Raw genomic sequence first — 17,499 nt, forward strand, 5'->3', positions numbered from 1 at the left:
CACTAAAGTTTATATACTTAGAGTGATCAATCTGCAAGCTCAATAGTTTTCAATTCCAATACACACATACAGGCACAGGCACACATTCGAGCAACGTTACGCACAATATTCATAAATTTGAAACGCAAAAGCAATTTGGTATTTATCTATGTTTTTCATACTTTATGCTTGAATGATTTTTCATTTCCTACGAGCAGTTCTTGGGAGTTTTTATTATTGTGCTGTGTCCTGTATCAACAACAATAAACAACAAGCAGCGACTAAAGAAATAACAACTAAAGGACATTTGCTTTTTATTTTGCACGCAATTTCTCTTCCTTTTTTCCTCCATTCTCCACATTTTGCAATGGCCACAAAACAGCTTTATGCGCTGTCGCTCCCTCGCTCCGTCTCGCTCAATGAGTAAACAAATTTCGGCTGCCTGACTATATTTAGGCCTTGGCGTTCTTTGATAATTTGCTTTTGACGCGCTTAATGCGAGCGCTGATGTCATCAAATCAAAGCAAAAAGCGTTTAAAATTCCCAGTCCTGTGTAGCTGTAGGTTGTCGATTGTGTAATTTGCATAATATTTAAATTTTGCATGCTTATTGGCGCATAATTAGGCAATTTTCGACACGACGGCGTCAAAGTCTGAATGTGCTGAATATGTTAATTGCAAAAATATTTGTTTTGCCGCCAGCGCTTTGGGAAAGCCGCAGCAACTTAATAAACCAATAAAGTTGCTAGCTGTGTATACTTTAATCACCTATCAAATCGAAGCGATTTGCTTTTGGCAATGCTAACTGCAGCACTGCCCTGTCAGCATTTAGCATTTCGTTCTCCTATGCTGTGTAGTCCGCTTTGCAGTTTTTTACTTTTGAATTGCTGGTCACCAAGGGCCACATGGCTGCACATACACGCATTTTTAATAGACTTTGCTCTATGTATGGCAACCTGCAGTTGAATCGCTGTATATTGTGGCACCTATTGAACGTTTCGCTTGCCACACAGTGTTTGTCTAAGACTCACGTTTGCCCCCAGCAGCTTTAGCTAGCTGGCACAACTGTTACTCTACGCAGCGGGCAATTCTTGCCCCCACTTCCGCACCACTCCCACGTCCACTCCCACTCCCCACACCTGCACGAACATCTCTTTTAGCATTTTTTGTTCGTTTGGGCAACGTGGGCGTAACACACTTGAACCAAGCGCCGGATATTGGCTTCATACACCGCTAGCCAATTTTAAATTGCCAATATTGATTTATACGCCGCTTGCGTTGCCACATGCCACATGGGGCAACTGCGCTGCTGCTGCTGCTGCTCGTACCATGTGGCGATGTACACTGTACACTCTGCACTGTGCACTGGCGACTCTCAAGCATTGTTAAGTTGCAATTTTCAGGTGGCGCGCGTTGCATTTGCAGCAAGTAAATGGCCAATGGGATTTGGCAGTTAACGCCTGGGAAATTTATTGGAAAACACGCGCTGCTTTAAATACATTCGCCATACACAGACATACGTGCATACAGATGTTTATTATATTACTTAAGCGAAATGCAATTTGATATGCCATCAAAGAGAGAGAGCGAAAAATTCATTTGCTTCGCATTCGGGGCTTGGGATCGCCTTATTCGTTTTCTTTACTTCACTTTTACTGTTGCTATCTCTGTTTAATTTCGCCTTTGCAATTGCTAACTTTTACTGTGCGCTGTTTGTGATTTCCCAAATCCCATTTAAGTATTCCCTTTATGGGACCGCAAACGCAACGTACAGTTCAACAAACTCCTTTGCATAATTCATGCAAAACTCGGCAATTCTCTGAGAGACTCGACTCGACTCGCCTGCCCTTTCTCTTTCTCTTGCCCTCACAGTCTAGCTATCTGATGGTTGCGTCTGTCTTATGTGTGGACATGAATGTGCTTCAAGTGTTGATTATGCGAGCAGATAGGTATATTAAGTATACGCCGCATAAATCTCATGTTAACAAATCGTCAAATATTAAGGAAATGAAGCAAAATCGCTTAAACAGCTAAAGTCACATGCGTTTTTATTGCTGCTTAGCTTAAATATAATCTGTTTGGCCGCCTCAGGCTATCTAATTGTAATGAATTTTCCAAGAATATTTCTATAAATTTATAACAATTTATGTATGCAGCTAACACTTTCTTGTTGCATGCCCCTTCTATTTGTTTAGGCCAACAAATTTATTAAAATTATTTTTTGTTGTTTGTAAATTGAGCAAAGCACTGCAGGCAATAGATAAAAAAAAACCTTACTGTTGTGTGTGTGTGTGTGTGCAGGCGTTAGCAAAAAAATATGAAAATAAAATTTCCATTAAATTTCATTTAGACACAATCAACTGACTGACGCCGAAGCTCAAAGCTTGCGTATTAAACGCTTTGGGCTAAATTTCATTACGCGTTAAATTTTGTTTGCATCAAACAAGCAAACAGCGAATGCTTAAAGCTCAAAAATAAAATTATATGGCGTCATTAATTACATAGCTATGGCTATTGGTAATACGAGTAGGATGCACTTTGATTTGTTTTTCCTCCTGTTGCTGCTGCTGCTGCAACTACTGAGACTTTGAGTATTGTCTTTGCCATCGACTTGAACCTTACATTTAGCTGCCCAACTCCATTTACTGCACTTTTATTGTTATGGTGCTTGAATCATTATTTCAGTTGGCGCCTTGGCACAAACACTGAGTCCTTGTGCGCGCGCCAATGTCTCGATGTCCTTTCCATTTTGGCATTGTTTGCTGCTTCAATGGCGCGGCTGCTGCTACTGCTGCCGCTGCTGTTGCCGTTATTGTAGATAAAGATAAATAGTCTCAGATAACGTACAGTTATTTGCAAACAAATACAATTGCGGTTCATTGATGGCGGTTTCATTTTGGAGAGACTGAGACGGCAATAGCAAAAAAGAGGATGCGGCCAACCGCAAGAGACTGCCGGTCCATTATTTTGTGGCTTCGCTCATAGTAAAGGTGGAGTGGATGGAGTGGAGTGTGGAGTCTGCGGCATGAGGAAAACAGTAGTTAGCAACGTGACAAGTGTCAGGAACTCTCAGTGCACTTTAAATGGTAAAGCAATAAGCGCTATGAAATGATTTTTATTTAAAGCAATAAATTGTAATTACTTTAATTGTTAATTGAGCAGCAAGACTTTGCACTTCTAGTCCTTAGAGTTTGATAAGCCTTTAGTCACGTAAATTATGCCGACTTATCAATATGCAGCTATCTAAATTAGTATAGCTTGGCAATTTAAAAGCCGCGCCCAGGAACACGTCAACTTGCCTCTAATCTTTGAGCTTTGAGCGAAAGTAAAAGTTGCACGTCAGCTGACTTACTTTCAACTTTCACTCGACTGCGTGTGTGTGAAAAAGTTTTGCAACTTTTTTAGGTGCTACGTGCATTTGCCCATTTGCCTATGTGTGTGTGTGTGTGTATGTGTCGAGGTCGATAGCTCTATGTCTATGTGTCTATGTCCGTATGCGGTGGAATTTCTTTGACGCTTTTTCTTGGGCCTCGCGCCAGGGAAGTATGTTAAGTACTTTGCTCTCAGTTTGCTGGGCGCACTTTTGGCTCGTATCTGCGATTTATACGTGCATGTAATATGTGTAATTTATGACTGGCAGGATATGTGTGCGTTTTAAATTATGTGCAAAATGCTACGCAGGATTTGCCAAGGCGAAAGAGGCGAAACTTTTTCTTTGGCCAAGTTTACCAATAGGCTTGCCTAAATGCTTTGCTGCAGGGCACGCGTGTGCGTTTGACTTTATGTTTCGAAAGGAATTAAGATATATAAAATATGCCTGAGCTCAATAGTGAAGCTCTGATGCCAAAAGCGACTTGCTTTAAACACATGTAGGTGCCTTGCTTGAGTCCAGGCTACGAGCCATAAGTCAACATTTCACAATCAAATTACGCTTTATGCATTTTACAATTGCGTTCCGAGCTCGTCCCAAACACAATGCCTGCATTTTGCTCCAAATGAATTTTCATTTCCAATTACTTTACAATTTTGCTTTTGTGTGCCTGATGACTCGTCTCAGCACGAAGGGATTCTTATTGCAGTTATTTGCCCATCTCTTAAATGCAGCAGGCAGGCAGCATTCTGGGCTGGGCGTTACAATTCGATTTCCTAATTTTCAATTTTACACGTTTGGCAAACACTCCAATAACGACAAAGACCAAGAGAGAGAAGGGAAGACACTGGGAGTGAAGGACCATCAGAGCGGCAAATCCAAAACAACCAAAATCTCTATCGGTAACCTTATGCATGCCGGCATAGACGTTTTCCAGAAATTTTAATTAAAATTGAATTTTTCTTGCATTTAATTAAAAGCTTAGCTGCCACCACTAACAAAGCTGACGCTGCTGCTGCCGCTGCCGACGCTGCTGCACATGAAGAATGAAGGCAAGGCAAAGGCAAGAAAAACTATGCCCGGAATCAGTTCGAATGGGTTTCAAGTGCATTCAGCAGGGCACTCGAGCAGAAGCGCATGCACTCGTTCAGACCAGAGATATGAGAATCATCATCATCCTCGTCGTCGTCGTCAGCCAGGCTCTTTATTCTGAGCGCCCAGACGCCTTGCAGCAGCAGCAGCAGCTAAGCTAAGCAGCGCTTGTCCTTGCAGCATAGCACAGCAGACACCAGAGCTTGCAGCAAAACATTTGCTGCAAAATATTTTTGTGTTTGCTTATACTACAGGCTGAGCTGCTCGACTAAATGCAACACTGACAGCTACTGTCAAAATAAGCAACTAATCTCTGCTCTGCAATATTGTTTGCCCACCCAAAGCACAAACACGTGCACACACACATACAAACAAACAAGCACACATGCATATATATATATCTATAGCTGACATTATGCTGAGAAGCTTCAGGCCAGTGCTGCCGCTTTAGCCCTTTAGCGAATTACGAATACGTAATGCAAGTTCTTAAAACTGCTTCCTGTAAAAATCGTAGTCCATCAATATTTTAAGTATTAAGTTATAAGAGCTTATATGCATTATTTACAACTATTAAAAAATATAAAAAAAATTATTTAAAATTCTTCAGATAAGTCTTTTAAATCAAATGTATAAATATGTTTATATATTGAGAGTATTAGAGATACTAAAAATTAAATTTTTTTCCAATGCCCAAACTAACATAAACATAACATAAAATCATTTTTCAACGTTTAGCTTAAATCTATGTATATCAGCAATTTTAACTTTTTAGTGCTGCGTATAATATAACTAACAATTAAAAATTTTATTGATTTTTATACTTGTCTTGAACTATTTTCTGTCGATTTTTCTGTCTGTTTCTGTTTTTCTTATATGACAACACTTCTGCAGGCAGCTGAAGGAAAATATGTGATGTGCTAAGAATGCTTGCAATGAGTTTAAGCTTTTGATTTTTGTGCAACATAAATGTGGCATGTAATAAGCGCAAGTATTTGATAGCTTAATGCAGCTAATTGTTCTGCTTGCCTTGGAAGAAACGAAAGTTTACGGCCATTTCTTGGAATATGCTAAGCATACTTTATTTTTATAGTTGATTAGTTCTTGCGAACTATGATTATCCATTGCTTCTGCTGCTTTTTTTGCCTTTATCGATCATGCAGCACGCTCCGCATTGCTGTGGTAGCCACATAATTGTTTAACAATTTTTTCTCGTAGCCCAAATACTTGCATAAATTGTTGCACAGATTTGTAGAGTAGGTAATTTTTGTAACCAGCAGCAGATACTTTCTACGTTGAGACTTAAATACTTTTAATAAAAAATGCAGACAAAGGCGCAGGCAGCGTCTGAGCATGAACTCTCAGCTCGAGAGCCCGCATACTTGAACGAGCAGCATGGATGCGGCGCTTGGCTTGCTTTGGCTCGTGCTTTGGCTTTTGTATTGCGGCAGGGCGGTAAAATATTTAATGCAGCCACAATATTTTGCCAGCAAGACTGTGATAATGCACCCGCCTAAGGCAGAGCTCGCGTCTATTGGCAAAAGGACATGCTAGTCGTCTCGTCAAAGCGAAACAAAGAGTGCACCAACTAGTCTTAACTGAATGTGCTTTAAGTGTGTGCGTGCGTCTGTCTGTCTCTGTGTGTGTGTGTGTGTGTGTGTGTATGCATATTCAACAGTGTGGAAATAATAAAGCCAACTTGCCGACAGTTATAGTTGCACAGACAGTCAAGACGCCGGAAATCGGAAGCAGTTATTGCCCAGGCAGACGGGCAGACAGACAGACAGACAAACAACGAAGAGGGAGGCGTGGCTAAGCACAGGGCGTATACTTGCAGGCGCCAGTGTCAATGAGCATCCAAAGCATTCAACACTTGACTTTGAACTGCATGCTCGCATACCGCTTAAGTGCATTTCGTAAGAAATATACATATATAAAATATTTTTGTAATCATATTTTTTTCTTTGCAATATTTGTCACGCAGTTTGATTTGTAGACGACAGTCTGGTAATTAAATTGGCGGAATTGACAGCGACATTTTCGCTAATTTTCAATTCACATCACGCCCTAATCGAACTCCAACCTCCGTACAATTGTCAAAGGACTCAAAAACTGACATTTATGTACATTACATGATGACAACGCCCAACGCAGTCATCTTTATCATCAACATCATCAGCATGCCCCCCTCACTGACTGACTGACTGACTGACAGTGGGGTAACTGCTTCATTGCCCTTGGCGTGTGTCTTTGTCGCATTTCTACGCTGTTGTCATCATTCTGATTTGAATGCTGTCAACATTTTTCCAAACATGTTGACATCAGTGGAGATGGTTAGGAAGTTGCGACTCTGGTTTCAGCTTTAATTGTTGTCAGCTTGACAGTGCCTAGTCTTTGGGTTTGGTCAGGTTGCTGTTTTTTATTTGTTTTGTCTGAGCGACAGTTAATTTGTCCACGAGCTTGTTAAGAAATTTTGCCTGCCTGACTGACAAAAGCAAAAGCTACAACAAATACTAGTTAATTGTGACTTCCGTTTAGCTTTGGATTTTCATTTGCTTTGTCCGTTATCAATGTCAGGAGAGATCACCTTATCTCGTGCCTGAAGTTAATTTCTATGCTGCTGACATTTTCCCCTTTAGAAATTCTGAGTAACTTTTATGCAAACCAAATACATGGAAATATTTATATTTATACTTTTTATAGCTTTTAATTATTGTTTCTCGGTAGCTTAAACTATAAAGTTCTATAATAAATTGGCACGCTACAAACTGAAAAGCAAGCACATAAAACATATTTCTGAGAAATCTAAAATTGATTTGCGTCAACAATAGAGTTGAGCTTGCTGTTCGTTTGATAACATTTCAGTTTCGTTGTAAATAGTTTACTTTATACTCTGCATTACTTATCTTTTTTTTTTTTTTGCTGCTGTATTATTATGATTTGCGGTATAATTATTTTGCTCTGCAGCTCGGACACCACTATGTGGGTACATCGAGGCCTTGGGGGAGCTTGGAGTCAACGGCTCGGCATTTTGCTTGTCACGCAAATGTTTCATGTCAGATTTACGCTGCTCCGGCCACTTTGTGCAGGAAATTTATACAAAAACACAGCTACATAATATTTTTTATGTATTTTTTTTTACGTACTAGGTATGAATATATCTGTTGGCTGTATCTCTGTTGCAAGTTTGCGCCGAACTGCGTGGCACGTTCACTTTGCTCTCGCTTAGTCTGCATGCTAACTGCAGCTGCCGTCTCATTTGCTAACTGACCCATGCAACGAGCAACATTTTTTACATTTTGGTTGCACACTGCTTCAGAGCTTCATAAAAATTAAATGTTATCATAAAAAAATTAAAAATGCCTCATAGATTATAATAAATATTATAATAATACATATTGAAAGTGCTAAAAGTTTGCTTGTCAAGAAAAAATTAAATTAAATTAAAGTAAATTTCTAGGCATCATTTTAAAATCATTTTATATTTTAATTACTTTAATTTTTTATTTATATAAAAAAATATTTTAGCTGACTGGAATAAGATCTGCTTGGCAGTTTGCAAAACGAATTTTGCACCACTGTGCCTACTCAACCACGCCCTTTGCTGCACGTTCTGGCGGTCGCATGCTATATTTTTCAATTTGTAAACATATCCTGCGGTGCGAACGCTGAAAGCCGGCAAAAAAGGCAGCATTAGTAAACAGATGCCTCGCCTCCGCCTCCCGCTCGGACCCACATAGAGCCCGCAGCGCCGACATGGCTAGGACATGAAATGCATTTGCTTCATTTGTTTGGCGTGTATTTCATGTCAACTTAATGTTTATTAGAAAACGTCTGCTCAAATTGCGCCGGACAGCAGCCAGACCCAGACCCAGACCCAGCCACATTCATCAGATGGCAGCTGCCGCAATTCAGACACAGACCCCGACCCCGACCCCAAAAGCTACTCCCCATATATTTTCAAATTATTGCTTTGACTAATGCAGCACAAAGTCAACTGGAATTCGCTGCAGTTACTTTATTCATTCGCAGTCTTTGATGTACACAGAGAATTTGCTTGTTCCAAGTCAACATATTTCCATAAATCGCTGAGCTAATTAAACCAAAAGCAAACATAATTGACAACAAATGCAGCAACGGCCTTAAATGTGTTAAATTCTTAATCCAACTCAATGCGCAATTATGTATATTAGGCAATCAAAACTGAATGGGCTAACTTAATTAAATAATTCACATATGTGTGTCTTAAAATATAAAGATAAAACGCTAATTTTAATTTTTATTATTATATTTAAAATTATTATTAAGTGCCTTAAAATATAATTATAATTAAATTGCTTTATATGCATTGATATTTCCCATTCTAAGGGAAAAACACACTGACCATATGTTTCAATATTTTATACACCATTTGCTATCAAGTAACATATATATGTTATCTGTAGATTCTTATATATTATATAATATATAAGCAAAACATACAGTGAGAGTAAATGCCAAGCAGTGAGAGTAAGCTTGGAATTGATAAGACTGTGCGAAATCAGCATAAATAAAATTGAATTCAGCTCAATTTCATCAGTATGCTGGAAATATTCACATCTAAAGCTCACAAAAGTTTGTAGTGCAACTTAATAATTATTGCTTTAGGCAATAATAATGGCGGTGAAGCCTAAACATATTTTGCTGCTGCAGCTTTTAGTCAGCTGTAATTATTTATTATGCAGTGGGGAACACGTGTCGTTGGACTTTGTGTTGAGTGTGAGCGACATAATTGAGAATATATCCGAGAGCCCAGTGGAGAACAATGTGGAGGAAATATTTGATGTCTCAACCAAGCCGAGTACGTAAATATCTATGCAGCTAACTAGGACATATGAAGTGAATAAATTTATTACAGCTATAGTCAAGCCAAGGCCCGCAGTTTCAGAAAACTCAGCGTGTGGAGCCGATAAGGAATGCGTGCAGAAATATCTCTGTAAGGATCAGCCGGTTAATGAGGAGGGCCAAATCGAGATAAGCTATCGCAGCTTAGATGAGCCATGCACTTATTTAGAAGTATGCTGTGCCAAAAACAAAACGGTATGACCTCACATTAAATACAAAATAAAATATAAATTAATTTATTGCTTCATTTGCAGACGGAAACTAAAGATACAGTTTACGTCATACCAAAGAATGAGTGTGGAAAACGCTCAGAGAAGGGCGTTACATACAGATTGATGAATGCTGTGAATCGTGAAGCTCAATATGGAGAAATTCCGTGGATGATCGCGCTGTTTGACGTCAGTTCGGGCAGCCATGTGTATATAGGCGGCGGCTCTTTAGTAGCACCCGACATGATCCTAACTGCCGGTCATAAAGTATTGAACAAAGCGCCCAACCGACTCGTTGCCAGAGCTGGAGAATGGGATACGCATACAAACAAAGAGCCGCATCCACACTACGATCGTCATGTAAAGTCCATCACCCTGCATCCTCAGTTCGACATTCGCTTTGGAGTCAACAACATTGCACTGCTGCAGCTTACTTTGCCCTTCAGTGCCAGTCCTCAAATCGCACCCATCTGTCTGCCTAGTGCTGATAACGGCGAGCAGCTCGACCTCGATGCGTGCATTGTTACAGGTTGGGGTGCGACCAGCTTCAACAGCACAGCCTATCACAATGTGCTAAAGAAGATCACACTGGGCCTGGTGCCGAATGCTCAGTGCGAGGCAACGTATAGACGACTAGTTGGCTCTAAATTCAGCCCGCATGCAAGTATTTTATGCGCTGGCGGCAAGCAGGGCGAAGATACCTGCACTGGCGATGGCGGTTCACCTTTGGTGTGTCCCTTGAAGAGCAGTCCCGATCGCTACTTCCAGGTGGGCATTGTCAGTGCGGGCATTGGCTGCTATACAGTATATCCTGGACTTTATACCAATGTAATGGCGCTAATGCCTTGGCTAAGACAACAGCTCAATGCGCGCTCTATCAGCAGCGAGTACTATACATATGTCTGAGCTAACCAGCAAAGTAAAGTAAACTAAGTGCTTATGCTAAAATTGATTTGTTTTACGTTATTGTAACTTAAGCTGTATAAAATTCTTTGGAAATTCTGTTTAGGTGGAACTGCTCATCAATCCAGTCTCTTAGCTTGGGAACACTTGCATAAACGCCAGGCACATTCTCAACGCCACAGCCCATGCCCCAGGCTACAAGTCCAGCCAGCTGATAGCGATCGGGCTGATTGGGCAGCGAGCAAACAAGCGGCCCACCACCATCGCCTAGGCAGGCGTCCTTATCCTTTTCACCGCCAGCACACAGAAGGCTCTCATGCAGATTGAAAAACTGACCCAATTGCGTATTGCGTAACATGCTCTGACACTGATCAGCGGCCACAATGGGCAGCGAAATCTTTTTCAGTATATTCGGATACCACAAGTCCCGATTGCGTTTTTTGCCCCAGCCCATGACAAGACAGCGTTGGTTGCTGAATTGCGCAGCGGGCGGCGGCAGGCAGACGGTGCCTATGTTGGCACCCAGTTTTAAGGGTATCCTTAGCAGCAGCAGCGCAGCATCGTAGTTGCTATTGAGCCAATTGAATGCAGGATGTATAATTCGCTTGCTCACTTGTCTATTTACGTGTGGACGGGGCTCGGCTTCGTTGACTGTATTCCATTCGCCAGCGCGTATCGTCAAATGGCTCACATCCTTGGAGTCCACTATGTGGGCAGCAGTTAGCACCACAGTTGGTGCTAGCAGTGAACCACCACCAATCGAGCGTGATGAAATGCTGTCATTTTGCTCTAGTATCATCACCACCCACGGAAATTCAGCAAATTGCGCTTCATTGGTAGTTTCGACTAAAGTAAGTTGAAGGCCTTTTGGATTGCTGTAGCCACAGCCTTGAGGCGTTGGTTGTTCAACATGCAGTGGCTTGGGCTGCAATCAATCAAAATGGTGATCCACAGTTTGAGCTGAAGCTCGAAAGCTTGCTTACTTCTCGCATCGCAGCACATGTGCATACACTATGATCTTCAGTGGTGGCGAAACGTCGCCTGTCCGATCGCCCACTCTTTACAGCAATACGAGTCCCCATGGTCATCAGCTACCATGCAAATCCAGCGCCATCCTTCAACAAACATACTCTAGAGTACTAATTCATATCGCGCACTAACTATACCCACAAGACAATCGCGCGTGCAGCAACTTTGATTTGACTGAGTGGTGCGCTAAGCTGTTAATTTTTTCACCTTCTGCTTGACACGTTATCGTTGCAACATTCAAAAATATATGCGATTGAGAATGTGACAATTCAATCGAGTAGACATTGAAGAAATGACAGGCGCGCCCATGCGCGACATGAGCCTCGCAAAGCATATCCGTTTGCGACGCCTGATTAATGGCCAAGTGATCGTCACGCCTTGCAATGCTGTTGGTCTAGTGTGCACATGCAGGGTTGGCTTGGGACTGTTGGCAAATCAATCAAATGGCGAGAAAACCAGCAGATATTTTATATCTTCAAGCTGCCAGCACCAGCTCGACTGTACCTTCGCAAATGCTATGCGATATGGCACTAGATCCACGCAGTGCCCAGCAATACGCAGACCAACAGACCAGTACCGTACACTTATGATGAGACAAAAACACTAAGCAAGTAAGACGAGAAAGTCGGAGAAACACACCTTATCGCACCATCTGTCGTGTATAATATTATATGCACATCGGCCCAAATAACGCAGCTCCGGCACACTTTGTTACGGTCGCAAGTTCTTGCCCGCTTGCGATGTCGTGTTGCGAGCAGGACCTAATGTAAGCAGCGCCTAACCCTCAATTTAGATAATATCGAATAAGGATATAGAGGCAGATCACAGGAATCCGCGCCTTGTGCAACTATGAATACAACCACATTCGACCTCTACAACACCTCACACAAACATGACAGCCTTGCTTTAACCAGACCGGACAAAACGCAGAGCAACCTATCACAAACACTCACAGCATCTTTACACATTTTACACAGATCTTTAAGTTAAGACGAGTATAGACCATACCACTCTTAAAACCCTTGACAGCGTTTATATGCTTATTATTATTGATCGTAATAGTGACGCCCGAGAGTGTACTGCAGTTGGGAGTTAGAGATAGTCATGCATCTAACAGACATATTATTCTATCGATCCTTTTAAACCGTTTATAATAGTTGCTTATACGTTTTTTTTTATTTTTCCATTAATTTAGTCGTCATTTTGACTATAATTATCTATGACGAATAGGACAGTCCTTTAGCAGTATGAAATAGCTAATGCTACACGAGAGAAAAAGACGCAAGGTATTGCTAATCTATTCACACGCTCTATAAGCGCGGCTGCCGTGATAGACAGCTGCACCATATATCTGTCGTAAGCAAATCCAGAGATTCACATCTAGTTCTAATTTATAAGTTATCCAGCACTTTTCTATACACTAACGGCCAAAACAAAACTAAAACAAATAAACTTAAGTGAGCGGTTAATTTCTGTATATGCAGCCTTGCTGCTTTGTTCGTGCTGTGTTGAGAGTCTTGATCCCGATGAATATCTAAACAAGACAGCTGACAACACTGAAGCTACAGCAGAGACTGAGTTAAGTCTAGTTGCGAAAAAAGCTGAGCTTAAAGAAAAGCTAACAAGCTTGTTGCAGCCAACCAGCTACACAGCACTGCAATTGGGCATTATAATTGATCAAGTGTTCACAGACATTGAGCGTAAGCTTATTCAAAAGCCTGGCCCCGCTCCCATCCGACCTTGTGGCCATCGCAATGTGGACGGCTTACAACAGCCGGAGAGTGCACATAGTCGCAACGTGAGTAAGCTGGGGGAATTCCCATGGATGGTGGATCTTATGGTTAGAGAGAGCAATTTAGAGTTGCGGATCACTCGTCATATTGGTGGTGGTTCCTTGCTGGCGCCCAATATTGTGCTAACAGCTGCGCATAAGGTGATCAATCAGTCTGCGGAGCTTTTGCTGGCGCGTGCAGGAGAATGGAATCAATTGAACGAGGCGGAAGAATTGCATTATCAGGATCTGCCCGTGAAGTCGATTATACTCCACGGGCAGTTTTCAAGTGAAACAACAGGCTACAACATTGCCCTGCTAGTGCTCTCTAGCAACTTTGCTCCCCTTCCACACTTGGCTCCCATCTGTTTGCCCAGCCCCAGCGAAGTGTTCGACCATGCCCGCTGCATTGTCACAGGTTGGGGCAAGGTCACGTTCCAAGGAAACGATTATCAACATGTGATGAAGCTGATTACAGTGCCCGTGCTGCCTCACGCCGATTGCGTTCAGAAGTTTGACAGAATAACTGGGAGGAATCTGGATACAACGACTCTCATTTGCGCTGGTGGTGAGCCAGGTGTGGACTCTTGCACTGGCGATGGCGGCGGCCCGCTGATTTGTCCCATAAAGGACACGCCCAATCGCTACCAGCAAGTGGGCATTGTAAGCTGGGGCATCGGCTGTGGTAAGTCCAATGTGCCGGCTGCTTACACCAATGTGCAGATACTTTTACCTTGGATTCGGCAACAATTGAGAAGATTACGTATTGATGAAAATTATTATACAGCTTAAGCTTACGTATTGACGAAAATTATTATGCAGCTTGAAAAAAGAAAAATAATAAAACAATGATTAAATACATAAATAGCTATTGTTATCATATTTCGGAATAACAATTAAATTTCTTCTGATGTATATACAGTTCTCGCGAAATGAATATTTCTTTAGCTTTCAGCTTATCTAAAATTATTCAATAGCCTTGGAATTTAAAAATTTTTTAATCTATAAAGCTTTATACAATTTGAAACCAATCTGATGCTGTCGTACATAGGATTCGAAATCGTAATCGTAATTGCATTCTAAAGTTTTATTTTATGTGTATAACATAAATATATATGTATGTAGACTTATCATATATTCCCATATTGTGTGCTATGAACTAAAAAGAAATTAGTTCACTTGCATGCGTTGCCGAGTGAGGAACATTAAAGCGTAGCGGAAACAACTTAATAAAACTTTGCATATATTATAAACGCTTAACTTAAGATTATTATTAAAACGCGAGCAATTATCAACTGTGTTACTTTAGCAGGTTGTGAATATGTTATATAGATTAATATTTATATGCATAACTCTGATGAGCTTCTGGCTACCCAGCGGCTTGGCCAGTACGCCACCACCAATGGATATCAGTGATATTGATAAATATGATGCAACGGATGAAGACTCCAAGGAAGTGAATGGTGCTCGTTCTAACGAAATTTATGAACATACTGAAGAAACTGATGATGATGAAGAAGAAGACCCTGATTTTAATGAGATCCAAAATCTTATCTCACCAAGCATTAACGGGACAAAAGAGGACTTATTACATAAAGTTTTTGAGCTGCTTGACAATGTTGATAGCGAAAATGTACTGCATGAGCTGGAGCAAGCCATTAATGATGCATTTAATTCTATCGAAACTTCGAAGTGGTACTGCGAGTCTGGGAACACAGCAACGGCAAAGGTAACTGAAGCAACAACAACTACAACGACAACTGTAGAAACAACAACTATAACGACAACAACACCCATCCGCCCTACAATAGTTGAGCCACTTAAAAAGTGTGGTGCTAATAACGAAAATCAATGTGTTAAGCATTGGCAATGCAAAGCCACAACGAGCGATCCCAAATTCATTGTGGATCTGAGTACAAGAAGTGACTGTCCCTATATGCAAGTCTGTTGCAGCGCTGATAATCTGGTAAGCATTTAACACGAAGCAAACAACACACAGAACTTAGCATTCATATATTGTAGCAACTAGAGGAAGTACAGGAATATGCCGAGCTGGAAAAAAATAAAGTTACATATGGCTTTAGTGATCCTAATGGCGTTAGAATGAGCGCAATAAATAGAAAAGCTGGCATAACAAACTTTGGTGAATATCCGTGGACCGTGCTCATATATCAGAAAACAAATCAATTCTTTACTGGCACGCTCATACATCCTGAAATTGTCTTGAGCGTAGCTGCCTATGTGAATAAGAAAACACCCGAAGACTATAGAGTAGTAGCAGGCGACTGGGATGAAAAGACGACAGATGAAATTTTGGCAAATGAAGAGCTTAGGGTCAAAACTATACAAGTGCACCCGGCGTTTGACCATAATAGCTATGCTAATAACGTAGCACTGCTCTTCTTGAATGGCCACTTTACGCTTATGTCACACATCTTGCCTATAGCCTTGCCTAAGCCACCCGGCAAGCTGCATCGCCACTGCCTTGTATCTGGCTGGAACCAAAAGGGCAGGTCGTATGAACGTAATTTGAAGGTTAGCATGCCCTTGAGCGTTGCACCTTGCTCTAAAGAAGTTCAAAGTCTTTACTGTGTGAATGCTGCAAAGAAGGATCTACAATATGCAGAAGGAGCGGGCATGGCTTGCAAGGTGGATGACTTTGCAAATGAGTATTATTTGATTGGTGTCTGGAGTCATGGCCTTGGCGCTTCAGTCAGTAAAACTAAGTTTGTCAGTGTTGAGGCCGTGTTGCCTTGGATTAAGGCAGAACAGAAGAATTATAGTGAAAAACAAAATAATATCAATGTGCCTTAAAGCTTAAAGAATTGACTTGTGTTTCATTTGCTTACTTTTACTTGAAGCTCATGTGGTGAAATTTACGCCACAAAAGCGACGCCACATTACGGTCTCAAAACACACACAGAGAGAGAGAGAAAGGGAGAGAGAGAGAGAGCAGCAGCAGTTCTATAATGTAGCAAGTGTTGGCAAGGCCTCCCGCCGGCTTGGCAGGCATGCTGTGTGCCTGTGGCATTTCAATTTTTATTCCCTTTAACTTTGCCAGCAGCACAGCTCAAATGTTTATACATTAGCAACATTTTGCGCAAATGCGTCCTACGACCTTCGTCCCACTGCTTGCTGCTGTTCGTGCTGCTCGTGCTTGTGCCCTCGTCACAGGTGCTGATTATATTGAAAATTATTAGTAGAGCATTGCAAGTAGCGATGGAGCTTCAAGTCAACAATAACGCGCAGGCACTGCATGTGGGCTATAAAAATTGATTGCATACTTTGCGGCTCCCCAAATGTGCGTTCCGATTGGTCTGTGTGCTTGCAATGGTCTGTGAATGAGTTTCAGTTACCAAAAGTAGCGGCTAGATGGTAGATGGTAGTCTCTGAAAATCGAGATGAATTTCAACTACACTAAACTCTGCATAAAAAATGACTAAATATGATAATTGTAGGTAGGAATTAATGAAAGCAAACTAAAATATATTTATTGAAAAAAAAGAAAATTAAAAATTCAAACAATTGTGCTGAAACTAAATGAAACTGAAATAGTTTAAAAATTAAAAATGAAAATGAATTAATAGGTGATACTCACACTTGACTGATAATTTTATCATTTAAGTAACCAAATCTCCTTCTCTTTGCACAACTTCATAAGATCCTTTTCCGTTTTTTACAATAATGTCAAAGTGTATAATATTGTACACCTTTTAGTCACATGAGCAACTCAGAAAACATTTTTTGCTCTATTCAGAATGGGAACTTAAAATTTCAAATAGATTTGCTATTGTTAAACTTGTGCATTATATCTAAATCCCAAACAATGTAGTTGCATATGAATTGATTGAAAATATTTAAAAAATTTAATATAGATTTGTTTTAACTAATTTAAATGTTTTTAGTGCTTACCTTATTATATTTCATTGCCATGTCCTACTCTGCCCTCTAGCCATCAGTCTATTTTTTAAATATTGTGCTTCGAAATTGTTGTGCTCTATCGTTGAGTACGTTGACAATAATTTCAAAATTGATGATGTGCACATAATAAAGTGTCAAATATCAACACACATCAGAGCATGGCGAGACGTGCAGCGTCATCAGCAAGGACAGCAGCTTTCTTGGTGATATGCTCTGTCTCGGCCCTAATGGCTATGAGGACAGGTTCAACGGCGAGAGCCAAGTGGAATACATAAGTAAAGCAAACGTGTGCAGCAGCTAGAGCTACAAACATGTACATAAAAATTGAAAATAGAAATAAAAGCT

General features: G+C 40.9%; 4 protein-coding genes across 4 annotated transcripts; 3 read left to right on the forward strand and 1 right to left on the reverse strand.

Annotated features, from left to right (window-relative positions):
- The first annotated feature begins 9,027 nt into the window (after nucleotides 1-9,027).
- On the forward strand, nucleotides 9,028-10,490 carry LOC108603962 (phenoloxidase-activating factor 2). The gene is made up of 3 exons (XM_017993168.1): nucleotides 9,028-9,277; nucleotides 9,335-9,516; nucleotides 9,576-10,490. The coding sequence occupies exons 1-3, from the start codon at nucleotides 9,094-9,096 to the stop codon at nucleotides 10,434-10,436; spliced, it is 1,227 nt and encodes a 408-aa protein (XP_017848657.1). The 5' UTR covers nucleotides 9,028-9,093; the 3' UTR covers nucleotides 10,437-10,490.
- LOC108600689 (phenoloxidase-activating factor 2) lies at nucleotides 10,447-11,515 on the reverse strand. Its single transcript, XM_033294852.1, has 2 exons — nucleotides 11,417-11,515; nucleotides 10,447-11,358 (listed from the first exon to the last, which is right to left on the reverse strand). Exons 1-2 carry the CDS (start codon nucleotides 11,513-11,515, stop codon nucleotides 10,504-10,506), a joined length of 954 nt encoding a protein of 317 aa, XP_033150743.1. The 3' UTR covers nucleotides 10,447-10,503.
- A 1,441-nt stretch (nucleotides 11,516-12,956) lies between these two features.
- Nucleotides 12,957-14,049, forward strand: LOC108603979 (phenoloxidase-activating factor 2). Its single transcript, XM_017993209.2, has one exon. It carries the CDS (start codon nucleotides 13,288-13,290, stop codon nucleotides 14,023-14,025), a length of 738 nt encoding a protein of 245 aa, XP_017848698.2. The 5' UTR covers nucleotides 12,957-13,287; the 3' UTR covers nucleotides 14,026-14,049.
- Nucleotides 14,050-14,590: 541 nt separating this feature from the next.
- On the forward strand, nucleotides 14,591-16,047 carry LOC108595066 (trypsin-1-like). The gene is made up of 2 exons (XM_017980216.2): nucleotides 14,591-14,962; nucleotides 15,409-16,047. The coding sequence occupies exons 1-2, from the start codon at nucleotides 14,591-14,593 to the stop codon at nucleotides 16,045-16,047; spliced, it is 1,011 nt and encodes a 336-aa protein (XP_017835705.2).
- Nucleotides 16,048-17,499: the final 1,452 nt, after the last annotated feature.

Source organism: Drosophila busckii, unplaced genomic scaffold, assembly GCF_011750605.1.
Source record: "Drosophila busckii strain San Diego stock center, stock number 13000-0081.31 unplaced genomic scaffold, ASM1175060v1 hic_scaffold_52, whole genome shotgun sequence".
Lineage (NCBI taxonomy): Eukaryota > Metazoa > Arthropoda > Insecta > Diptera > Drosophilidae > Drosophila > Drosophila busckii.

Excerpts from the sequence above, each read along its gene's own strand:
- LOC108595066 (XM_017980216.2), top strand. The coding sequence starts at position 14,591 with ATGAGCTTCTGGCTACCCAGCGGCTTGGCCAGTACGCCACCACCAATG. Across the intron at positions 14,963-15,408 it reads GGAACACAGCAACGGCAAAG|AAAACAAATCAATTCTTTAC; the intron begins GTAACTGAAGCA and ends CTCATATATCAG.
- LOC108603979 (XM_017993209.2), top strand. The coding sequence starts at position 13,288 with ATGGTGGATCTTATGGTTAGAGAGAGCAATTTAGAGTTGCGGATCACT.
- LOC108603962 (XM_017993168.1), top strand. The coding sequence starts at position 9,094 with ATGGCGGTGAAGCCTAAACATATTTTGCTGCTGCAGCTTTTAGTCAGC. Across the intron at positions 9,278-9,334 it reads TGATGTCTCAACCAAGCCGA|CTATAGTCAAGCCAAGGCCC; the intron begins GTACGTAAATAT and ends AATTTATTACAG. Across the intron at positions 9,517-9,575 it reads GCTGTGCCAAAAACAAAACG|ACGGAAACTAAAGATACAGT; the intron begins GTATGACCTCAC and ends CTTCATTTGCAG.
- LOC108600689 (XM_033294852.1), bottom strand. The coding sequence starts at position 11,515 with ATGGGGACTCGTATTGCTGTAAAGAGTGGGCGATCGGACAGGCGACGT. Across the intron at positions 11,359-11,416 it reads CATGTGCTGCGATGCGAGAA|CCCAAGCCACTGCATGTTGA; the intron begins GTAAGCAAGCTT and ends GATTGATTGCAG.